The sequence below is a fragment of the Mauremys reevesii genome, linkage group 6, assembly GCF_016161935.1.
Source record: "Mauremys reevesii isolate NIE-2019 linkage group 6, ASM1616193v1, whole genome shotgun sequence".
NCBI classification, from domain to species: domain Eukaryota; kingdom Metazoa; phylum Chordata; order Testudines; family Geoemydidae; genus Mauremys; species Mauremys reevesii.
In genome coordinates this window covers 31,441,148-31,467,604 of record NC_052628.1, presented here as the reverse complement: position 1 = coordinate 31,467,604, position 26,457 = coordinate 31,441,148, and the positions used below count along the sequence as shown (strand labels likewise).

The 26,457-nt window shown below is 40.8% G+C and overlaps 1 protein-coding gene across 4 annotated transcripts in view; it reads right to left on the bottom strand.

Moving 5' to 3' along the window:
• Positions 1 to 26,457, bottom strand: part of ITGA1 (integrin subunit alpha 1) — a 118,923-nt gene that overhangs the window by 66,687 nt on the left and 25,779 nt on the right. For all 4 annotated transcript variants that reach the window (XM_039543411.1, XM_039543412.1, XM_039543410.1 and 1 more), the window contains exons 2-6: positions 12,005 to 12,125; positions 8,543 to 8,652; positions 7,392 to 7,480; positions 7,183 to 7,297; positions 6,400 to 6,527 (exon numbers count right to left, since the gene is read on the bottom strand). In XM_039543411.1, coding sequence (XP_039399345.1) covers positions 6,400 to 6,527; positions 7,183 to 7,297; positions 7,392 to 7,480; positions 8,543 to 8,652; positions 12,005 to 12,125 — 563 coding nt within the window. The remainder of the gene's footprint in view (positions 1 to 6,399; positions 6,528 to 7,182; positions 7,298 to 7,391; positions 7,481 to 8,542; positions 8,653 to 12,004; positions 12,126 to 26,457) is intronic.

The window sequence follows — 26,457 nt, the reverse complement described above, 5'->3', positions numbered from 1 at the left end:
ATTTTCCTCGGCTTGTGAAAAGTTTTTGTTTACTAGCATTCAGACTGATAATGCTAGTATGGGATATATATATATCCTATACTGTGATAAAATAAACACTGACACTGTAATAGTCTCATTAACCCCATGGTCCTGCTAGGGGTATGAATGATTATAAAGGGATATGACAAAAACAGAAAATCCTAACATCACCTTTAACTACTGCATCTCAGATTTGCTTGCTGTTTCTAAAGGAAGAATATATATAAGTTCACCCCATTAAGATAAGTTGCACCCTTTTAAAATTGCCTCTAAAAATGTGCCCTTCTGCTCCCATAATGAGGAATATCCTGGGGCTGTGTCCCCCTGTGGATTCTGCACAATGTGTAACTCTTGTTTAGTTTACACAAGAGACTGAGGCACACATGGCATTAACTGCACACATGGCATTTACTACTGAGGCACACATGGCATTTAGGAGACGTGTGGCTAAAACTGTATCCCTTGTCAAAGATTAAATTCTGAACCCCTTGTCTACAATGCACCTAATTTTGTGGCATGTGTTTTAACCGCAGTTGAAGGAGAAATGTGCCCAGTCAAAGGAAGCTGGCTTTCAGTGATTTATTTTTCCTAGGGTATGTCTACACTACGAAATTAGGTTGATTTTTTAGAATTTGATTTTATACAGTCTATTGCATATGTCCACACTAAGCGCGTTAAGTCGGTGGAGTGCGTCCTCATTACTGTGGCTAGCATTGACTTACAGAGTGGTGCACTATGGGTAGCTATCCCACAGTTCCCGCAGTCTCCGCTGCCCATTGGAATTATGGGTTAAGCTCCCAATGCCTGATGGGGCATTGTCGCGGGTGGTTTTGGGTACATGTCATCAGGCCTCCCTCCTTCCATGAAAGCAACAGCAGACAATTGTTTCACGCTTTTTACCAGGGTCCCGTCCTCCGGACCCGCTCAGCCTGGATGATCGGAACCCCCGGCAGGAGTGGGCTGAGTGGGGCTGGTCTGGGGCTCCGTCCACCAGCTCCTGCCTGCCGGGGTCCCACTCAGCCACACTCAGCTGGCAGACCTCAGTGAGGTCGATCACGGGCGCCTGGACAGACATGGCTATCCTTCTCTTAGAGCACCCAATGGGAGTGACTCCAGGTCACTCTCTTCTTTAAGTTTCGTCTAATGGAGATTCAGTCCTACCTGAAATATCATGTCAGCTGGAGGCTTCTGCCTCAGGCTGTCCAGCCGGCATTACCGTGCAGTTGCACCTACCCCAGCCTGCCCCTTGCTTCCATGGCTCATGAAGCTGGACAGTAGTAGGGAGCAGTTCAACTTGTGGAATGACAAATCCAGAACGAAGGATTGCAGTCTATGGGCCACATTAAGATTATTTCAGAGTCCTAGATAGCATTTAGTCCCTATAAAAAGCTTCATGAAAAATTTCTTCTGCCCTTAACAAAAATGTTAATTTATCAGAGCAGCTGAAAGAGTAAGGAATCCAGGACTATAACTTAGAGAAAGCTTCCATATTATTTAACTCATAATTGATATAATTCAAAGTAAAATTTCACAGCGCGGTCTGTTCTAAGACTAAAAATGCAGGAAGGGAGTCAGAAAAAGGAACAGTGACCTGTTTCAACCTGGTTTTGAACCAGGGACGTTTTGCATGTTAGGTGAACGTGGATATATACGGGGCTTTTGCGTGTTAGGTGAACGTGATAAGTTATAACCACTACGCTGTGGGCTTCTCTTTTTTTGCCACAGACTTTCCAAATGCACTGGAATGTTTTCTCTAGCTACAGAAGCTACCTAATGCAATGTCTATATCTACGGTCTTTCTGCTCACAAAGCGGTCATGCCCCTGCCCAAGGCTGACACAGTGCGGAGTGCATGTGACACAGTGTCCTGGCTCAAGCAGGATCACTAGCGAGGCATGGTACTTTTGGCATTAAGCAAACACAGCAATTCTTTCCTGGCCTCTGCCAGTGAATGCCTCCATGCATTACGCTGTGCCCTATCAGTGCAGGAGGACTGCATGAGCTTGGAAAACATGTCATTGTGAGTGTGTTTTTTTCTACTTCTAATCTGCAATAACCTCAGGGATGGAGATGATAGGGGGAGCATAGAAATATTCTGGGGGGACTGCATGGTCACCTGTGCTGCTGAGTTTGCCATGCTGGATGGGTGCAGGGTTAAATCAATCTAACACTGCTAAATTTGACCTGAACTCGTAGTGTAGACCAGGGCTTAGATAAAACCATTAAACCCATGATGGAGCTTCATCCCCCTTATCTTCCATTTCATGTAGTAGCAGCCAATAAATTGGTACATGGAAATTAGCTCTATTCAGTCGTGATCTGGCTCTTGCACATAAAATAATTTCAGGTACTGTGAATATTTTAACAAGGGGCTCTCAAAACTTTCCCCATTCACCTGTGATAAACTCAAAAAGCCACATCCCTGTTCCCTGCTTGGTTGTATTTTCATTGCTCTAGCAGCACAAAGGGGACAGAGGCTTGTTTCAGCAATCAGCTGTGGATTCCCTTGTGTTTTAAGGAATCCCTGGGTGGCAAAAAGTTAAGGGGACAGGCCAAGAGCATGCTGGGGCCATGAATGAGTATAGGCAGAGCAAGCTGCACTCCAGCAAACCTAGGCTGATGGAATGATTCCCAGGAGACCATTACTACCTGCACAAATAAGATCACAGCATTCAGGCTGCTCAAATTTGCGCAAGGGGCCATAGTGGCCCCTGGCTGCTCTCGGGATCAGGGAAGCTGAAAGGATGCTGGCTGCCACATATACCACCCCACCCCAGGAATGTCCCATGTATGTATGGGTGCTTGTTTTTGCAGAGAAGAGGGGTGACAGACTAAGGAATTGATTCATTTGTTTTCCCTTTTTAAAGAAAATCATGCCCATAACTATGGAATGAAACAACACCTCTTGAGAAATGTATACTAAGAGCATTTGCTGAAACTGTTTACACTTTGTTTCTGAAAATCACACTGCGTGTGTTGATAGTATAGCACAGCATTCAGCTTGTAAAAATATGAAGGAGGAAGATGTGATGATCTTTTGGGAGTTCTGAGGAATCCTGTCCTGGGAGAATTTTTGAAAAAAAACGGTCATCTGGTACAATCTAGTCCAAGGTGTCAAGGATACATCATCTCTGGCAGGGATAATTTACTGTTTTTCAAGAAAATTGTTACAGTCTTCGGCAAAGTGACAGAATCAGTTTCACCTTTTAAAATGAGACATAAATCTCTATTGTAATAGGAATGGAAGGTTGGGCTTTTGGGGGCCTTTATACTGGGCACACATCTGACTGATGTAACCTTGCCTTAGTGGGACCATGATCCTGTCCAAACTCCCATACCTCATCAGACTACTAATCCCGATCTCACTTGTAATATGAGTCTTGATTTGCTTGGTTTACATATGTGAACTAGGATCCTATTAGTTAGGGGGCGGTATTTCTGTGTTGCCAGAGAAAAACTAACATTTTTCTTCCCAGCTTTACTGACCACAGCTTATTGAACATGTTTTTTGACTCATGACTTATTGAACATGTCTTTGCCCTCTTCCCTTACATTCCACACATTTTTATTTTCCATGAGGGAATGGTTCTGTAATTGTCCCAAGTTCCTGTGCAAAAGCGCTGTGAGACTATTCAAGGAAAAGTTCTATGTTCTGACCATTCTATTTTAAGACAAAACTTTTTTGAGGCAATATATACTGTTGTTCCTTCTATTAATAAATACATTCCCTTGTTTGAAGTATATAAGTTAGCTGTCCTAATAAATATACATGGAAACAATTGTATTCTTAAAAAAACAAACAGTAAAATTTAAAGCAATGAAATGCCAGGACATTCCTCACTGGGATGTGGAGGAGGGAGAGAAAGAAAATGATTGGTTTTAGCCAACTTATTTGAGATGAGATTAAAAACTGAAAAAGCCTGAAAAGCAATAACAGATGGTCCATTTTTACATATATAGAACCAGCTGAACTTTCCTCAGAAATGACAAAGTCTGATTTATTCCATGCTATTTTATTTGGTCTATCTTGCCCCTAATGAGTCAAACATAATGATCTTTAAGCCATCATTAAATCTTCCCTTCTTACAAAAGCTTCTAAATGCTGCAATAATTTTTATACATATAATGCCCTTTCTGTCCTTTGGAAATAAAAGTGATCATTAAGATACCACGGGGCATGTTTTATTAGCCCATTGATTCAGTCTGTGAGGGGCATCATGAGGAACAAACCACTTGCCCATAGCCCCCAAAGTGTGAATTAATGCAGCAATAAAATAGGCCTGAGAGTCTTTTAAAATCATTGTAATATGGCTCCAAAGTTTTAATGAAACTTTTTTTTTCTGTTCGGCATAGGCTTGTGCCATAGGAAATAGTTCAGACAGGAGGGAAAAAAAGAACTTGTGTGAAAAAAGCAGTAATGCTTTTTTCCTTTATTCATGATCCCCATTTTAACTTTCTCTTTGCTTTGCAGCTTCTCATCCTACTCCACATTTTAATTGTTTCTTTCCTCCTGTTTCTCTTTCTCATCCTATTTTCTCCATGACCTTTTCCCCCCTTCTCTCCTCCCCCCTATTCCTTCAGTTCTCTCCCCACCATTCAGAAAAAGCAACCACACTCGGCCCAGCCACTTGAGCAGCTCTGCTGATCGCATGACCAGCAATAGCAATGTCACCTTTCAATTTGAGTTTTGGGCACCCCCTCTCATGATTGCTTCTCAAGTGGCCAAACTTCAAAGCAGAATGCCACATTTCTCCTTCATTTCGGCTTCTGTTCTCATCAGCCATGGCTGAGACAATTGAGCTGCTTTGAACTGCGGCAGCTGGGCTGCTTTGGAGCTGAACTCTTACATCTGATGCTGAACAGGGAAACATACATTACGTGTCTGATGTACAAGTACAACTTAAAAGCAGGCCAGCTGCCTGAGAAACTGTGCTGAGCACTCTACTCAGTTAGGAAAAGAGAGAGGAGGAGGAAGTTCTTGTGGGAAAAACATATATAGCAAACTTTGGCTCTTTGTACCTGAATGTTTTAGCTATTGCTTTAAAATATCATTCTAAAATAGAGAATGGAGGACTTTTTCTTTCCTTCCCCTTTTACTCAATTTATTTCTTAGTTATAGTGAGAAGATGAAACCTCATCTAGCCATAATTGTGATGACCATTTTTTCATGGAGAGGATAAACCAAAAAGCCCCAAGCAGACAATCAGAACATGGTTTTGTAAAATGAATAGCCAAAGCCATATTATAAATTCGTTCTAAACCACAGTGTACAGCAGGGACCCAATTCTCCTTTCACTTGTGGAACTCTGGCTTGAAATCAGTGTAACTGCATGGATTTCAAAGTGCTCAGAAATTATTGTGATGGAGGCAGTTGTACAAATCCAATCAAATAGAATTTAAAGCAGTGTTAGTGAGAGTAAAATAAGGCCTACCCTGTTTAAAATAGAGATAAGAGGGGCAGGGGGCCCAGCCACACTCCTTGGCCATAGGCAGTGAGAGGAAAGGGGGAGAGATCCTGGCCACTCTAGGGAGAGGGGAGAGGTGGAGAAGTCCTGACCAGTCAGGGTCTCTCCAGTGGGAAGTGAGGGGAGAGGTCCCAGCTGGTCCCGGTCTCTCCAGTGGGAGGGGAGAGGAAGCAGGGAGAAATCCTGGTGGTACTGGTCTCTCCAGGGAGAGTGAAGAGGCTGGGAGGGGGTGGGGGGGGAAGTCCGAGACTATCAGGATCTCCCCAGTGAGGGGGGAGGGGTGGGATCTCAACTGGTCAGGGCCTTTCTGATGGGCAATTTTAGTAATCTGGAATTAAATTTCCCATGCTCTCACAGCCTTCCTCCTAGCTCAGTAGTGGGGAGGTTTGATCTGATGGCAGGGGAAGGACAACTTCTGGTATCCTGAGAAGAGGAAGGAAGAGCAGGACAGGCTTGGCTGCTCTGAGGCTTTGCCTGTACCCAGTATACACATGGAGATGGTGCCTTGATGGGAAAGAGTGCAGAGGCATAGAGATTCTCTGTTTTCCTGCTGCCATTGGCTAAGCTTGGGGAATAGAGGGGAGGAGAGAGTTGATTGTCTCTCACACCCTTATTCTACCTGTATGTGAAGGCCGGAGGGCATGAGGCAGTAGCCATTCTTCTGTGGTTGCTGTTCGCCTGCCTCACCCTGTAATAGAGGTATTGTTTGAACAGTGTTTCCAAGAAGCTGTGGGTTTGAGCAGGAAGTAACTTTTTCTTTGTGGCAAATCTGACAAGGTGAGGATAAAATAATTATTTGAATTTGACTCCTCATTGTAATAAACTCACTTTATTCTGTATGGACTCTCCTCTCGTTTTATTTTCCGTAAACCATATTTTTCTGCAAACAAGAATAATATCACGCATCACTTTACCTGTGTTTGTTTAGGGCCTATGTCCATTTGTTTCAGAAGGCGGTTTAAAAATTCTGTAACACTCTCCCATGGGTAAATACTATTAGAACCATCAAGAACTATGACAATATCCAGTTGGGTCTTACATTCTGCAACATAAATTGCCAGACGAGAATTGTCACAAACAAGTGTCAAATACATAATCATTGCACCAATAATTGTAGACATCACATTTAAGCCTGACTTTTAAAAATACACGTCTAAAACAAACTGGTGTTCAGCAATATTTGCCTTGTCATTTTAGCCCCAGGATTTTACATGTGTGAATAGTCCCATTAACATTAGTAGAACATTGGATACAAGTTAAGCATGCGTTTGTTTACAGGATTGGGATCTTTATTAAGGTAAACCCTTAACTTTTCAATTTCCTACTTTCCTACTCTAGTTCTTCCATTTAAACATATCCTAAGATTTTGTAATGTATATCTTACCAGCCTGGGCTTGTTAGATGTCTCAGTAACTTGCCTTCATTATTTAAATAAACTCTTCTGACCATCAAGACTATTTTTAGCAATAATGTTTGGACATTACATAGCATTCTAGAGATTGTTTACACTGCATATTTATTCCAAAAGTAGCAAGAAGTTAGCTTATATACTGACAATGAAAACATTTACTTAACTTGGTAATGCTGGTAGCTTGGAAAAATAGTTTATGCTTTTTGGTACTCCTGTGTGTAGACATTTGTCTTGTTCAGTGCTTAATGCTTTCAAACACATGAGAACATTACTGTGGTATGCATACCTTGTACAGATGGCGCAATGGCATTTACAACTTCAAATGTGGAACTGACGTTAGAACAGATGCCAGTTGTGTAATGCAAATGTCCACATTGGTAAGCGTAGAGTGGCCCACAAGCCTTTAAGAAATAGAAAGAGTTAAAAGTTAGATAATGAAGCTTTTGGGATATGTATAATTCCCTATCAAACTTAGGAATGTAGTTATTTTCTTACCAGAAAGCCTCCTTTTGGGTTAGTCACTAAAGTTGTTCCAAGAGTCATGTTCTCTTTTACTTCCAAGACGTTAGGAACTGAAGTGTTAGCTATAAATAGATCAAAATGTTAAGTATTTAGAAATGTGAAAAGATGTTAAATTATATGTCCTCTGGCATAACGCTTCCAAACATAAAACACAGCTTGTTTTTGGTTCTATCAAGTATTTTAGCACTCCTCCTCCCCCCGGAACAGTGATTAGGAGTATAATGAACAAGTAAAAATGCAAAAACTGGCTTTCATCCCAGAATTTTGTCTGGGTCACTGTCTCAAGTAGTTTTCCTGAACCACAAAAGAACGTAGAAATAGCAGTGCAATGAAAGCAGGAGATTACTGTTCACACAATTTTGCCAGTTATAACAAATAAACATTACATCTTGTATAGAAGTCTGCTGTTATATAAGTTATAGATTTTTACATCGAAATAAATCACTGATATGCAAGGGGTTTCAGTGAAGATTAAAACTAAATAATAAATCTGGTAAAACTCAGCTTTACAGTAACTCTTTTCCTGTCTATATCAAGGATCTCCCAATGCCAGCCACAGTTATGGCGGCAATCCAGGCTTACTCTAATTGACATATTAATTGCTTCATCCCTGTTCTGGTGAGACCACTTCTAGCCAGTGACACTCTCATCTAAAGCTCATTGAAGTAATTGGAAAGACTCTCATTGGCTTCAGTGGGGTTTGGATCAGATACTGAAAAGCTACTCCATGACAATTTAGCCCTTGATCTCTCTGTAGGGACTGCCAGACAGCGTCAATTAGTACCAGTTGTAATGGTGTTTATGTAACATAGCCATGGTTCACCATCAAATGGACTGAAATCACCAACACATTTCATGTAGACATAGGGCACTACAGAGACTTCAGAATACTATTGTTATTAATATTCAAATATGCAACTTGATCTGAAAGACTTCCTATTTCATTATCATGAGTTATTTTATCCCCCAGAACGTAAGCATTTAGCTACACAAATTTAGCTATCTTTTTTTGTAAACAATTTTAATACATAAATTTAGCCATCAACTTGCTAAGATGTCACCTCTATGGGAGCTCCACACACAGGATAAGGATAGTCCTCTGTCACCCCCATTTTATTTCATACCTGGTAGGTTCAGTTTTATGCAAGGTGATTTGCCATTCCCTACAGGGCATTTGTAGACATCTCCTGTTCTCTTCTTGGGTTGGCCAACTAATGGAGAACCAATAAGTACCCTGAAAATGAAATAAGTTACATAAATTTTCTCCTCAAAGCATACATTTCTTCCTTTTGTTCCATTAGTGGACATGAAAGTCAGTATTGAGTATAATGCACCTTTATAAAACTTATTGGGGAGCCCATCTGCAGCAAGCTCTGCACAAGTGTGCAGGGTGGAGAGACAGCTGGAAAAAATGGCATCATATTTTGGTTCAGAGACAAAGAAAAGTAACCATGTTATCTTCTGCTCCTTTAGAGGAACACAGAAAAGGAAAGAGGTGTGTGACTGTATGTGTTCATGGATGTGTGGAGGAAAAGACAACGCCAAAGGAAAATAAGGACATTTTGGGGGACAAAAGATTTGAACAAGTATCTCCATTTCTCTTTTTTAAAACATCTTCTCTCTCCTCTCCTCTTTTTTTTTTTTTTTTTTTTTTACATTTTAGTTTAAATTACAATTTATGAATGGTCTACAGCAAGGATCGGCAACCTTTGGCACATGGCCTGTCAGGGAAATGCGCTGGTGGGCTGGGATGGTCTGTTTACCTGCAGTGTCCACAGGTTTGGCCAATTGCAGCTCCCACTGGCCGCGGTTCGCCGTTCCAGGCCAATGGGGGCTGCAGGAAGTGGCGGGGGCTGCGATCAGCTGAACCTGCGGAAGTTGCAGGTAAACATACCGTCCCGGCCTGTCAGCGCATTTCCCTGATGGCCCTCATGCTAAAGGTTGCTGATCCCTGGTCTACGGAATGATAGATATTTACAGGCATCCAAGGGAAGAATTTGACCTTAAGTAATTTAAAGAAATAGTGTAAAAGATATGGGTCTTCCCTTTCAGTATTCATATAAAATAATGGCTATGTAGAGATTGAGGGTTAAAGCTAACATTTTTAGGATTCTGACAAACTGTTGGGCTTTTTCAGAGTTTGATATAATCATAAACTCTGGATTTATAGTTTTGTAACCTTTCACATCCTATATCTTATAAGCATTTGCAATTAAATATTCACCCTTAGATCCACAATAAAAGTCTGCAGTGAAAATGAGAGCTACTGATCTCCAGAGATAAAGAGACTGCTTAAATAGTTTTATCAGCAGTTTTATCTTCATAAGCAACACTGACTAGGGACCCCAAACAAAATTAGAGGTGCATATTTCTGGACAATTAAATTACTGTGGTATAGTTTTCAGAAATCACTTTTCTGATCTTGAGACATCTACCTTTAACCATAAGAAAGAGCTCAGAGGCTTGGGATAAGCTATATGAACTATAATATGTAAAAGCTAGTGTATGGATTAAAAAAGCCCCCCTCCCCCACAAAAAGAAAACAAATCAGAAAATATGGCTCAAAGGATATGTTCACAGCAATTTACAAGTGCAGTTCCAGTACACTATCCCTAAAGCAAACAAAAGTTGGCTTGACTCAATGGGATCTGCGCAGAGTGTTTTAACTAATAACTTTTCTTGCAAAATAAAATGCTCTGAATACATATTGGATGAGGGTGATATTTTCCCTCACGCTATTTCTTCATATGCCACATTACATGTATTTTCTACAACCAATCTTCTTCAGAAGCAGAAACTGTAAGGTGATAAAGTTGAGGATGCTTGACATCTCACAGGTGGTGATCACAACCCAGCAGGATCCTGCCCAGAATTCTTGTTTTCTCATTAATTTTTGTTTAATATAGCTTGAAATAGGAACTATAAGCACGTCGATAAATGGTTTGAAGAAAGGCTTTCTTGTTGAATTAGGGTTTCTGCAGGTGATTCTTTGGTTTCCTGACACAAAGATAGATTTACGGGAAACTCAGAGTGCTAAACATCTTTAACTCTGCAGTACCTAATACGTGTTTCCACACTTTTACATTATCATAAAACTTTGTGAATCTAGTTTTAAGCAGTGTACGGATTTCCTGTTCTGTATAACATGCTGATGCCATACCACGGACTACTTAAATGCTTAAAGACATACAGCCTCTCAACACACCCACTTTGAACTAGGGATGAATTGCACATCTGTCTCCAGGGTGCTGCAACAATTTGTATAGTGGGGGTGCTGAGAGCCATTGAACCAAACTGTAAACCCTGGATATGATGGAAACCACGTCAAGCCAGTGCATGTGGCAGCACCTATGTCTGTCTCTGAATTTGAACTTTGGGGATGTTTGAATCCAGGGGGTTGTTTTGGGCTTATGCCTTCTTTTAGCCACTGGAAGTTTATCATCTGTGGTTTGTATTTTCTATTTTTGAAAGAGCCTGTTACATCTCCAAGGAGCTGACTTATCAAAATCCCTATTTCTGGGATGTGTAGGGTATCCTAAAGAGCCAGTCCAGGTCAAGGAAGGACAGGGTAGGCCTGACATTTACCTGAATGTATATTTAAAGAACCCACAAGCCAGAAAATCATGAAATAGTATTTTAAAAGTGGCATCTGCAATTTCATTACTTTCAATACTTTCTAGTGATTCTGTAATAGCGAGTGTGAGACAGTAATATTGTACATGGCCTCATCAACAACCTGCGGCTATGTTGTTACATTTGCATGTAAGATTAGTGAAGGCACTACATACTGATGGCCTGATCTAGCAAAATATATCTATAGCCAGATGGGCCTCAAACCCGTAGATTGTCCTTCGCTGTTTTCCTATCTTGTTCAGCAGAAATATTAGACTGCTGCAGAAACCCATTTCAAAAATAGGGAAACCTACACAGAATGGTGAATGCTACAGAGCTATGCTTCAGTATTCCCAATTCATTGGGTCATTCGACCCCCAATTCAATCCTCTACCCAACCAGCAACCAGTGTGGGAACAGGAATAATTCTCAAAGGTGCAGCTGCTGAGAGGATTAACTCCCTCTCCACTGGACAAGTAATGGGATGGGGATACTCTTATTCTGAATTCCACTCTCAGTGCATAGGAGATGGTCCCCTCTCAGATTTGAGCTTTCTCATAGCATTGCCATCTCAGTGGAACATCTAGCCTGGCATCATTCTGAAGAAGCAAAGACAGCAACAAATCTGGCTGAATAAACCTTTTATTTCAGAATGTAGCAGCAATGAGCAGAGGGTCCAAAACACCAAACAGCAATATAATCATCAAAGAAGACATTTTTAGCCCAAACAAAACGGTATTGTATTATTTAATATTTTGATCCAAAAGTTTTCCTGCAGGTTGGCATAACCAATGGAGACAATCACTGACAGAACCCATTAGAGACAACTGTACAAAGCAAGGAAACATTTACCATGACTAAAGAAGCCCTTACTTACTGAAATTATGGAACAGAATACAGTTCCAATGTGTGCTATTCCTGTTATTAAATAGTTTACAATAAGGATATTATGCTATTTAGAAAAACAAACTCACCATTTTCCTTCCTCATTTTCATACTGTTGAACCGTATACCCAAACATGTCCTCCACAGAGCCACTGAACATCATTGCATTTTTGACATCAACATTGAAAGATGCACAGAGGTGAAGCAGAGCTGTTAAAAAAAAAATTCAATGTAACATGCAATATTATGTAACTATTTATACAATCAAGACCATGAGTAAAGTGACCACTGTGATTTTGATTAAAAGTGATTTTACTGAGGTTGCTGTTGGAGGCAGCCATTTTGTTCAAAATGGCATTTTTGACAGCAGAAAAAAATATTAAGCAACTAAATTACGTTTTAATGTTGGTTAATATTAGTTTCATAATTTTCCTTTGTAAAAATTAATCATTAATTTTTAAACAAAAATATAATGAGGATTCTGTTTCTGCAATAGCCGAATTGAATGACTTGTTGCAATTAGAGTCTGGCTTGTTCCTTGTGATAGAGTGCTGGGCAACAGTGGTTGTACCTGCACTCTGATCAGTGGATTACCAGTTAAACTGCCCCAGAGTAAACTTAAGGGGCAAAGCTGTGTATAACTGATAGACTGAGGATGGGCTGGAGGATGGGCTAATTAACCCAGTAAGTAGAAAGCAGGGGCGGCTCCAGGCATCAGCACGCCAAGCGCGTGCTTGGGATGGCAAGCCGCTGGGGGCACTCTGCCGGTCGCCGCGAGGGCGGCAGGCAGGCTGCCTTTGGCGGCTTGCCTGAGGAGGGTCTGCTGGTCCCGCGGCTTCAGCGGACCCTCCGCAGGCAAGCCGCCAAAGGCAGCCTGCCTGCCGTGCTTGGGGAGGCAAAATGCCTAGAGCCGCCCTTGGTAGAAAGGCACAAGAAGAAAGTGGTCAGGTGGGAAGAGACATTGGTAGAGTTTTCAGAGTCAGAAGAGATCTCTTGGAGGGAAGACGCCTTCTCCCCTCCTTGGCTGAGTGAGCTAAGGATAGGGTGACCATATGTCTAGTTTTAGCTGGGACAGTCTTTTTTAAGACCTGTCCCAGCTGTCCCAACTTTTTTGGCAAAACTGGGCATTTGTCCCATTTGCTCTTGCCAACTGATCATCGGGTGCTGAAGTGTGTGGGTTTGACACACTTAGAAACTACTATCAACAAGAGGAGGTTGCGATGGCTCAGTCATGTCAGGGAGGATGTCATATCCCCGAGAATATTTTGTACAGGGAGATTCAAGACAGCACTAGAAAGTGTGGTCACCCTTTATGGCGGTACCATTATGTGTACAAAAATGATCTGAAGTCATTCAACATCAATGTAGACAGCTGGAAGGAGTGCACAGAAGCCCGTTCAATCTGGAGGGAACATCTGGCACTCGGTGCAGCTCAAGATGAAGTGGTTTTGATCCAGAGGATGGAAGCAAAACAAAAAAGAAGAAAGCAGCATACTGTAATCTTGGACTCTAGCTCGGACAACACATAGATCTGTGAAACTTGTAACAAGCTGTGTCGCTCTTGAATTGGGCTTCTCGGCCATAAGCGGATTCATCAGCCATCTGACTAGACCTTTTACACGTACACCACGATCCAGTGAATCGATGGTTGCCAATATATATCCTTGCTTTAGGAAAATTAGTTTCTTCTAAAGGAGATAAAGAAAGTACTAGGATATAAATACCTATTTTCAACTATTTTATACTACTTATTTTTTTAAAAAATCCCCAAACTGTTTGGACCCATTTCTTCTCTCGTCCCCTATCTCACAAGATGTTTCTGGCCCAGCAGATAATTTCAATTCATTCCCCTTTCATTTCAATTCATTTTGGAATATAGAACAACTCCCAAGCTTTTACACAGGAAAATAAGGTACAAGTGACTGAAAGGGACACAAACTGCTGCTGAAATGATCTGTTATCACAACAGATTATAAGGAGATAGTTCCTCACATACGCAGGTGAAATATTATTATAGATTTTACATATTGTTAGGGTATGGGTGGGGATGCTGATTCTCCAAAGTCTCATTCCAATTGGCCAGTTTGGGTATTTTAATGATATCACACCTGTCCACCAACTCCCAACAGGGTACACCAATGAAACACTCAGAGAAAATCTCTATATACCTATTATGTTAAATGGATGGGAGAATATTGTTTGGAGCCATAATGATAATAAAGGACTTTGGAGGGACAGGGAAAAGTATTGTGAGGATAGCAGAAACCAAGCTAGCATTAAGGTTGGAGTTACTGCCTACTAGGCATAAGATTAAAAGGTTGGACGCAAAGCCTTCTCTGCCGAGGGCTTGAAACAGAAATGTTTCCTCCCGATTCACCAGAGAAGATCTATGGTACTCCTCAGGCAAGGCTGGCTCCAGGGTTCCACTTCAGTCTTCGGCGGCAATTCGGTGGCCGGTCCTTCCTGCCAAGAGGGAGTGAGGGACCCGCTGCCCAATGGCCACCAAAGAGCCGGACCTGCCGCTCCCTTCCATGTGCCGCCCCAAGCACCAGCTTGCTATGCTGGTGCCAGCTCTGTCCTCAGCGGAAAGCTCAAAACCTTTCTTCCTTTATAGTTTGTGTTGTTTGTTGATTGTTTATTTACTGTATGTTGGAGTGGATTCCTTCCCCATTCCCTTTCACATTCACACACAGTTATACCTGGAGAGCATTACCCTTTTTACATTACTGTACCATTCGTCTGTTGTGGGGACCATTGTGTCTAAAAATTAGACTTCATTATGTAAAGTTCTTCATCTGCATGTAAATTAGTATCAAAGAGGATCTTAGCTTACAGTCATTTTCATGGGTTTCACCTATCTGCAGTTCTAATATAAAATATGAAGTCACAAAAGTCACAAAAATTGCCCTCATTAAGCTCAGGAATTGCCAATTTGAATGGAACCTGTTTTTCAATATATATCATAATGTATGCATGAAGGATAATGTGAAGAGCTTTCAGCCAAGTTAAATTTCAGAATGCTGGACTGAAGAAAATGGTTTTCTTGTAATACTACAATTGTCTTGTCTAGACTGTCTGCAAATATGAACATGCTTTTTTATTTGTAATATTTCATTTATGGGATGAAACAGTAATTTCTCATTCAAGTACATGTTCTTATCATGAAAGTATTTGTCTTCATTTTTGTGAGCACTACCAGAATGCTAACCATTAGCCTCTTATGGATTGTCTCTTTGCCACAGACAACTTCATACTGTTTTGTTATGTCAGTGCCACTCAATGATGGAGAATGACTATTCAGATTGACTTCTCCTAGTTTAATTATTAAAGTTTATCAATTCTTAAACATGTGGCATGTTTTCAAACATGAGTGTGTAAAAAAATTCAAGCAGACAGAGCTGGTGGTCCACATAATACTAGTGTGAAATACTGAAATCAGGACCATAAATGAGAAATTATATGTTATCTAGCTCCCTTTTGTGTTTTGGCATTTTGTGTCAATGACCCTATTGATGAATATGTATATAAAAAATGGCCAGATTGTCAAGATATCAGGTTTACAGGTCAAAGCCAAGACCTTATTGCAAAACTAGGGGAAGTGACCTATCTAACGACCAAACAAGGATGACCATTCATTCATACTTTCAGAATCCCCACACAGTATACAAGGCAGAGTTTAGAGGCCAGATTCTGTTCTTGTTGACAATGGTGCAAATCTAGAGTAACAGTGAAAGTTGCTCTAAATTTCAATACTGTAAATGTTGCCCTAGGACTAAAAGGCTCTCTTCCTGCTGCTGTCAATGCCAAAACTCCCACTGACCTCTGTGGTGTGAGATCAGATATTAAGTGTGGAAGCGTAACCTAATGTGAAGGAATCAAGAAAAAGGTAAATGATCAAGCACTATTTACATGCTATTACAACTATTTTAGTAAACAATTATACACTTCAACTTAGTTTCATTGCAAAAAGTATTTGATAATTTTAAATATTTATTGAAGTTAAACAACTATGTATAAAAACAGCAGACTAGTGGGTCTGGCTCAAACCAGACAGGGTGCTAAAGTCCCAAGCTGGGATGCTTGTATAGTGCTGCTTGGAAGAAAGATGCTTCTATATAAATTCAAAGCACAACTATAATAATTCCTATTCCACAGATAATAATAGAAATAATAATAGAATTACTGGAATTAGTAATGGACCCTCTTTATTCCCTGTGTAACGCTTAATTTCAACAGTTTACAACAGAGATGAGAGTTGCTTTCCTGTATAAGACTGGGAAATCTAGTACTCTGCTAATATAGAATTGTTCCTGATAGCATCTTTTGCCATGCTTTGTTTCAATTATCTTCATGGATAAGGCTTCCACCATTATCCTTGAAAGATTATTACAGAGTTTTATAAAATTATCCACTTGGTGTTAGGACCCAATTCATTTCAATTAACAAAACAAAGAGGAAAATAAAAGTTGTCTAGCTTCACAATACTGTAGACAATGTTCCTTGTAAAGACAGAATTTTTTGTGATGAATTGGGTCTTTAGAAACTTACTAGAAGAAATTTGAATAGAGTTTTGATACCACATTGTCCAAATGGAGAATACAGTCACATCAGCTATATTTTTATTGTACAGAAAATTAAAGGAAATACATACATGAGCCTTCTTACAAGTTCAAACTGTGTTCTAATGCAATTCAGAAAGCTGTAATACTAAACTTCAGCACACAGTCAGTGAAAGGAACCTAGACACCCTAACACTCTCCGTAATGGGTAAAAGTAAGATTATTAAAGATGGTTGGGAATTTTTCAAAAAAGCATTTTTTCATCAGAAAATATAGATTTATCAAAACTGAAACTGTCCATGGGAAAGGAGTGGTTTCAATGAATTTCTCATTTTGAAAAAAATTGGGATAGTTTCAAAATTGACAAGATCTGTTCATTCTCCTTTTCTCACTCAGCTTTGTTCCTCCTCATTTCCTATTACTTCAGTGACAAGGACATGGGCAGTCATGCCTAGTAGTCAGAGCAGGAGCCATGCCTAGTGGTCAGAGCCAACGGTCAAAACCAAAGACAGCGTCAGGTGCCCATCCAGGGGCCACAGCCAGAGACAAAGTCAGGGCTAAGGTGGAGAAGTAGGGACCTGGAGTAGGACAGGACAGTAGAAACTGGGAGTAGATGGAAGTCTGGGTTAGGACGGAGGACAGGAACCAGGAGTCAGGTAAGCAGGAGGGCTCCACAGTAATAGCCACCAGGGGATTCCTTTACCTGCTCAGACAACTTCCAGGTTTATATAGCACTCCTCAGCCAATCAGGGGGCTGGATATTTGCCTCAATCAGGAACCTTGGGAGTGGGGCTCCCTGCAAGCTGACCCTTCCCAGTTTACTCAGGTGAGCTGCTGGATAACTATTGTGGCCTGAGCACTGCCTGGGACTCCATGGACCTGGGCATGAAGTCAGTGATCCCTCAGAATTACACTCTGTGCTTGCCTCCTAGTCATTAATGAAAATATTGACGAGTACTGATGCTAGGAGAAACTCCGGAGAGACCCCATTAGATAAGTCTCCCAACTTTGACAGCAAACCATTGGTAATTACTCTGAGTACGATCTTTCAGCCAGTTTTGCACCTACTTTTTAGTAATTTCATCTAAACAACATTTCCATGTTTTGCTTATGAGAATGTCGCGTAAGACTGTGTCAAAAGCCTTACTAAAAATCAAGATGTCCCTCCCATCCCAGTAACCCTGTCAAAGAAGGAAATTAGATTGGCTTGGCATCATTTGTTTTTCCAAATCCTTGTTGGTTATTACTTATAACTAAGACTACAATTATGTCACAGAGGTCACAGAATCCATGACTGCTATTGACCTCCATGACATTTTCTGCCCTGGGGTTGGAACTCCCAGCCAGCCCCACCTCCGCAGCTCTCAGCTCCTTCCCTGGTGGGGGGACACCAGGGACCTGGCAGGGTGCTACTGGACCCTGCAGCTGCTCAGCCACGGGGCAGGAGGGTCTGGCGGACCCCTCAGCTGCCCAGCCACGGCGGCAGGGCTCCCTGCAGCTGCACAGCCATGGTGGGCAGTGGAGGGACCCCGGCAGCTCCCCAGCCGTGACCATGGCTGGAGGACCCTGCAGCTCTCAGCTGCCTTGAGGGTGAGAGGACCCCGCAGCAGCCCAACTCCATGGGCGGGGGGACTCCAGAGTTCTCACACACTGCAGTGGTGGGGGACCAGGGAGCCCCAGCAGCAGCAGGTGCTGAACCCACCTACTCCTTTGGCCAGGGATATTTTTAGTGAAAGTCAGAGACAGGTCACGGGCTTCCATTAATTTTTGTTTATTAGCCATGATCTGTTCCATGACTTTTACTAAAAATACCCATGATAAAAACTTAGCCTTACTTATAAATCTATTATTCTCTAGGTGCTTACTGGAACAAATTATTAAAGAATTGTCTTGTATCTTTGAAGAGATCAAAGTTAGGCCAACTGGTATATAATTCCTCAGGTCGTCTTTGATCCCCCTTTTAAAGATAGGTATTATGTCTCCCGTCTTTAATCCTCTGGGATCTCACCCGTCCTCCAGAAGTTCTCTAACACAATTACTAATGGTTACAAGATGGTTCCAACTAGTTTCATAAGCACCCTTGGATGAATTTCATCAGGGTCAGCCAATTTCAATACATCTAACTTATTCAAACATCGCTTAACCCATTCTTTCCCAATTTGAGTTGTGTTCCTTCCCACTTATTGTTAATATTAATTGTATTAAGTATCTGGTCAGTCTTGTTCTTTCTTGCCACTTCCCTATTTGGGGTAGGTGACTTTTTTAGCTTTCTTCTGAAACATGATTGTATGCCAGATTATCATACAGATTGGATTTTCTGAGATCTGCTGATATCCAATCCATGAACCGAGTCTTTGGTCTCCCTATTTGTCATCTTCCATCTACAATCATTGCAAGAGCCATCCAACCGAGATAGCTCTCAGGTCACTGCTGAATATGCCCATACCAATTTAGCATAGCCCCCCTCAATTTTCTCCAATTGGAGCAACCCGCATTAGAGCGCTTACAACTTCAGTTTGTTTCCTATCACAGAGTATTCAATCATTTGACCATCTCAACATCTTTGTTTCCATGTTGAAGAGCGTACTGATTTCCTTTCCTGTGGCTGGTCAGGTCTGTACATTAGGACGGGTTGTATTTACAGTTTTATACACGCTAGTTTTTAACTTTATTGGCATCTTTTTGTCCCACAGAACTGGCTCTCACCATTTGCACCAAGCAGCTTTAGGTTGATGCTAGGCATCAATCCTGAGGGCACAGTGATCAGCAACTATTAATCTAGGTATTTAAAGTCTTTCAGTCTTTTAAGCTCTCTGTCTGTGATAGTGTTTATGGAGAGTCCTCCTCCCTCAGTTATCTTAGCCTTGGTCTTACCTACATTCACTCTAAGTCCATTGTTAACTGTCTTATCACAATTTACCTTTTAATGAAGACTGATGCAAAATAGGCATTAAACATGTCAGCTTTCTTGATATCATCTATTATTAGCTCTTCTTCCATGCACTTTCCTTCATCTTTCTCTTGCTCCCAATGTATTTATAGTACCTCTTTGTATTACCCTTTATGTCCCTTACTAGATATAACTCATTTTATGGCTTATCCTCTCTGATTTTGTCCCTGTATGCTTATTCTATTCTTTTATAATTATCCCAAGCAATTTGTCCATGTCTCACTTTTGTAGGATTTCTTTTTGCTTTTCAAGTCATTAAACAGCATCTGATGGAATCATACTGGCCTCCTCCTCTTCTTCCTGTCTCTCCTTTGCATTAGGATAATTTGCAGTTGTGCCTTTAATATTTTCTCTTTGAAAAACTGCCAGCTTTCCTGAACAACTTTTTTTCCTTAAATTTTCTTCCCATGGGACCTTACCTACCAGTTCTCTGAGTCTGTTAAAGTCTACATTTTGAAGTCCATTGTCCTTATTCTGCTGCTCTCAATCCTTCCTTTCCTTATAATTATGAAAACCATCATAATAATTTAATGTTAGTGCCACTCTGTGTGCATGTCCTCTGGGCACATTATCTTCTGCTGAAGTACGGTTGAAAAATGCCCAGATTTTCCCAGAATAGACTGATGCAAACACAGGCAGAATGATAGCACACAACTGGACACATGGCTGTGCTGTGGAAGGAAAAAGAAATCACCACATATCACCCAGAAGAGATGCCCTTCGTTACTGATTTAACCAGCAAAAGGCAGGAAAAAAACTTAAAGGTCAGATCTGAAATCTGTCCTATAGTGTACATCTACCTTGCAATTAAACATCCATGACTGGCCCATGTCAGCTGACTCAGGCTTGCAGAACTCAGGCAGTGGGGCTGTTTATGATGAGATTGCCTATAATGGGATGTGGCCCATCTTGTGACTGCTAGGAGCAAATATCTCCAACAGTCGGAGATGGGACACTAGATGGAGAAGGCTCTGAGTCACTAGAGTGAATTTTTTCCAGGTGTCTGGCTGGTGGGTGTCACAGACATGGTCAGGTTCTGACTGATCACCATAGTTGGGGTAGGGAAGGAATTTTCCCTTGGGTCAGATTGGCAGAGAAACTGGGATTTTTTGCCTTCCTCTGCTGCATGGAGCTCAGGTCACTTGTTGGTTTGAACTAAAGTAAATGGTATAATGTGAAGTCTTTAAATCAGTAACTCAGCCAGAAGTTATGGGTCTATTACAGGAGTGGCTGGGTGAGGTTCTGTGGCCTGTAATATGCTGGAGGTCAGACTAGATGATCAGGATAATCCCTTCTGGCCTTAAAGTCTATAAATCTATGGTTCTAACTGTGGTGTAGGTGTTCAGGCTCAGGCTGGAACTCACCTCTGCAAGTGGGGAGGGTACCAGAGCCTAGGCTCCAGCCTGAGCCCGAATGTCCACACCACAATTAAACAGCCCCGCAGCCCAAGCCCTGCAACCCCAAGTCAGCCGTGGAGCACAAGAGGGATTGTACCTTACATCTAACAGGTTGCATATTGGCTTCATGTTCATCTTCCTCCCCAACAGCTTGTGGAAAGATCAAATTCATACTTATTTGTATTCAATTTTGGCCCCCAAACACCAAACCTATATGCATATCAGTCTTTGCGCACAATGGTACAAAGGTGCTTAACGTTTGACACTTCGTAAAAAGAAGCTGAAAACGAAAAGGGTTGAGTGCAATGAAAAAGAACAAAACAGACTGAAACACCTCTTAGAAAGCTAAATATATACAACTGAAAAACCCTAGGAAAATACAAAAAAGCAGCTAGGAAAATCCAACAGCTATCTAACCATGATTCTGGGTAATAAAAGACAACAGGGAAATTTAAGATGAAGATTAAAATGTTGTACAGAGTATACAAGTTCAATCAGGAACCTTATACAGGAAAAAAAATACTGCTATAATGTTTTGTGCAACACATAATGCATCAAATGCCATTATAAGGATATTTGAATACCTGAGAACTTATCAACATATTTTTATAAGATGCACTCTTTTATAATTAAGTGATACTAGGATGGGTGCCCCATTTTATGAGGCAATAATCGAGTTCTTGAGTGCCTTGTGCATTAGTTTATGCTGATGGGGAACCAAATTATTGCCTTGTAAAAGTCTGCCTATTCCATTAGTGCTCTTATGGTCCATATGAAAATAGGAAATAAATAGGATAAAAAAGAAATTTCCAAGTTATTGACAAATTACTGAAGAGAGTTATTTAGAAATGGCAATAATGGACAGTTGACTGGGAGTGTTTATTTGGGCTTCACTGCTATGATTGAAGTGAAAAAGAAGTCAAAGAAAACCACCAATTTGCACTTACAAAGCACCTTTCATTTGAGGACATGAAGCAACTCTGAAACAGAGGTCCAAAGCTCTTCACAAAAGTAGGTGTTGTTATCCTCACTTTATAGACGTAGAAAATAAGTCACAGTCAGAAGTTGCTTAACCAAGTGAATTGGTGAAAAGCAGAGCTAAGGATAGAAACAAGAAGGGCCTCTCAGTACTTGGATCCTATCACTAGACTTCACTCACAGAAATGCTAATAACTAGCTGGTGGCTCAAGAACACGGAAGTAGACTTCTCCATTGTGTAAGATAAGTGTGAGAAGCTTCACACTTTAACTTTTGCCTGGGTTGTAATAGTGTCACCACTGAACTGTACAGTCTTGGTCTATTATTTATCAGACTAGTATTCTTCTTAGTGAAAAATAGGACTAGTCACAAACATTCCACATGGAAGAAAATATCCATCTGTAGTACGATGATCTTCTGTGAACTTAGGCGACACAGTGCTATAGCCTCACAGCAGAAGTCTGAAACAGTTATGCTAGGAGTTCACATTGTATTTAATTCCAGCTGGCAAAATATCAGTGTCTGTATTTCCGATAAAGCTTTATAAAAAGTTTTCAACTTTTTAAACCTTTCAGTACAGTTTAAATCAGGCTTTTTATTTCTCTGGACTACAAAAGAACCTTTGTATAATATTGCCTCCAATTTGTATTCCTTAATCTTTAACCTTTGAGGAGCAAAAGACTGACTTTTTGGATAGACTCCAGTCCACTGAAAAACGACTTTTCATTATTAAAAGTAGACAATTGTCCAATAAAATAAGGTAAAGAAATATATATCTTGCAAGTTGCTCCAAATTCAGTAGTCATGACTTATTCAACCCCAATAAAATGCTTTGTACAAACCAGAAAATAAAAGCTTCCTTTACTGGCTTGCACAAAGTGATTTGTATTGGAACATAGTTTTATAATGTGGTATCAAGCCTGGAAATGTATTGAATCAAAGCTTTGTAATCTGTTCATGAATGAATAAGACTGTATAATAGGAAAAACTTTTCTAAATACAACAGAGTTTTAGAAAATGTCACCTACTAAATTGTACAACCATCTGAATAAGCCCATTGAATTCAGAAATCTGTAAACTGGCATTTGTATGTATGCAGCTCTTAACAATTTGCACATTTCCCCTTATGCAAGAGGTTCCCAGAGTGCTTTACAAATGTGAGGTTGTTAAGCGTTATTATACTCTTTTAAATATATGTAAACTGAGGCACAGAGAGGTTGAGTGATATGCTGAAGGCCACACAGCAAATTCTAGAAAACTCTTCAACTCATCCATTCAATGATCTCCCATCCATCTCCTCATATATCCTTCCCCCAATGAGTACCATTGACTTTACTCCACTCTCTAGCAACTTAGCTCCCTCTCCAGTTTGGACTCTCAGGTCCACTCCCTTCTGCACATCTCACTTTCTCCCTTAGTTCCTGGCATATCATTTTCTACCTTATCCCTAAACCAGGCTCCAACTTCTGTCCCCTGACCTTTTAGTTGGACAAATGATGACATATATTTATTGTATACAGGCCTAGGAAGCAATTCATTAGAATATCTTTAAAATTATTTAGGCTATAATTTGTTATGAAGAAATATTGAAACCGTTAAAAAAAACAAGTAGTGTGATGGTACAGAAAATTATTTCATGCAAAAGGTTAAGTTTAAGTGAACACTATATGCTTTGCATTTTGCAGCATTTTCTAATCTAGCACTTTCTGTCAGCTATGTTGTCTCTAGAAATAAACACATACACTACACTTTTACCAAGCCCCAGGCATGTATTACTTCTTCCATGGCATTTTTTCACCAAATGCCCTTACTTGTAAGCTGGCTTCTTATCCCAAATTAAAAACACATACCTTTACACATCTCTACACAATATCCTATTACCCTAAATACAAAGACATACGTCTGATAAGCGCCTGAGAATTTCTTTGAAGTATTACAAGTAGCATTTGAGTATCCAGTCTTATTTTTTCTACCATGCTTCAATGTTCCTATTTATTATTAATCACATCAAGTGATTTCATTTTAAATAATATTATTTTAAGAACAGATTTCTAAAATATGAACTTGAACAGGAGGAAGCAAAGAAATATTTTAAGCTCTTACATTAGCATTGCAGTTTTTTGCTATCACACTGAGCTCCCAGAAATATTGTAGTTCATTTTCTAACTGTTATCCATCCGCTCACATCAGTCCTCCCTAAACAAAGGTTTTTTCAACATTGTTCCTCTGCTTCATGCTGAAGAGTTTAGCTGGTATCTTGCTATACCTGGCAGATGTAAGTTAGTGAGGCAAAATCATTCATTACCTTCTTAAATTTACCACCAGGTTTAAATCTGCTATAACAGCAGTTCTCAAACATTAGCAACCTGAGGCCCCCCATTTGATTTAATTTTTTTTCACAGACTCCCAAGCCACCCGCTCAGCCCCCCCCTGCACTCTACCCCTTCCCCCAAGGCCCCACCTCTTCACACCCCTGCCCCTCCTCTTCCTTGCCTCTTTCCACCCCCTCCCCCGAGCACGCACCATCCCCACTCCTCCCCCTCCCTTCCAGCGCCTCCTGCACGCTGCTATTCAGCAGCATGCAGGAGGTGCTGGGAGAGAGAGGGAGGAGTTGAGGAAGGGAGGTGGGGGAGTTGATCAGCGGGGCCCACGGACTCCCTGGAGTACCCTTGTGGACCCCAAGGGGTTACCCCAGTTTGAGAAATGCTGTGCTATAATATCCTTGATTAGTATCACTCTGCTGCTTTCTGTTGTCAGTAATCAACCAGTTAAGAAGATATGTCTTGGTATCGGAGAAGTTCTACAATACTGAAGTCAAAGCTCGTAACACAAATATGTGCACTCTTTTAGGAATACATCAATAGGTCTACTCCCGTGCATAAATGTTTGCAGAAGTGGGGCCTTAAACAATGTATGTGGTGCCTATTCTTCACCCAGAGGATTTGTTTCTGTAATTAAATCACAAGCATGTAAGTGACTGTTAATCTCTCTCCTCACCTTCCTCCTTGATGCATGGCTTTATACCCAACACACAGTAAAAAAAATCCCAATTTTACTTGTAAGTACAGGATCAAGCCCTAGCAGAACCTAAATCGTAACCCCAATGAAGCTATGACTTATCAAGGTGGTCACTCTTTCAGGTGAGACAGAGCAGTTTTCCATCCATCAGTGTTCAGACACACACTGAAAAGCTCATAATGCCTGTATCTGTGCATTTTAGGTTTCTTTTGAAAACGTTATTTTGCATATATGTTATTTTTCCTTGTCAGCTGTTTTGCTTAGCATTTTATCTTCTAAAAATACAATTAAAATACTCTGACAATATTGCAGGAAAAATTGCTAGACACAGCAGTCAACTTAATGTAGTGATGAGGCTGGTTGCATTGGGACTGTGCTGTGAGCTATAAAAAAATTCCATCCCATTTTAATTTACCAGGAATATGACGCTCTGGCATTAACTGCTCTACATCAGTCAATGCTATTGCACTCTACAATTACTCATTGTGACGAAGTAGCACCCTGGAACCCCTATATTCACTACTGTCATATAATTATTATATGTTTTGTACAAAGTATGCCTTGTGAGGTATCATTTTAAAAGTCTTGATTTGTTGAACATTAAGATCCTGATGGATTTTACGTATTGTCATTGTATGTGAAGTTATGAAGTACTGCTATATGTGCTATTAAAATACGTCGCAAGGTTGGGAGACACCTACAACCAGACTTTCTGTAAGGACAAAGGGGCACTGGCCAGATTGGCATTGATGGTTCATCCACTATCCCAGAGGCTCCTTAGAGAAAGCACATATGCAATGGAGACTGTTTGACCAATGGGGACTGCCTGACCCGTCACAGCAAGAATCTTTCTAGATTCTGAAAGAAGGTAATTCAGTTAGGTATGTACCTGCCTGAGGATGGCTGTGTAAGTGGAGCATCACAGTGTGAGGCATAGCCCAGGCCGGTGGGTTTAGAGGACTCAGTGGTCCCATGGTCCAGGATGCACCCCGGGGACCCCGTTACACTTATCTCTAGAGTGGAAAAAGAAAATATAACAACTCCCTTCCTGCATTCTATGAAATATAAGCATCGGAGCCCAGTTGTCAAAACTGAGGGCTACCTAAAAAATATTGTTTGCATCTCACTAGAAATGCCCAAGAACCGTTTTTGCCCTCTTGTCTTGTTCATAGCCAGTCCAGGCTACACCATTATTTATCTTCCCAAACAGCTTCCCAGTGGATTTCTCCCTCTCTGAGAAGATCTCCACAAAGCTTGGCTGGCTAGAGGCAGGTAGAGTAGAAGTAATTTGAGGAATGGAACTTCAGCATAAACCTTTTCTGAAAATAGCTACTTTTCTCACTTCTTTGATCCTCAATAGCCACAAACCCTTGTGTCTGCCATGCCATGTGCTGAACACATAGACATTCAGGCCTCACTCTGACTCAGTACAGGCTGAAGGAAAAGACAAAGTCCTCCAAAAGGAATAGCAACCATCCTTATGTGATCCTCCCAAGCCCAGCTAGCCTAGGGAGCAAAGGACCGAATTAGTCTCAACTCCAAGTCAGTTGCACATCCTACTGCAACTAGCTTTTAGAACTGACCTTGGAACAGAATGTTTAAGGACAGACTTGTAATTTGCTACGGTACAGCAAAAATGT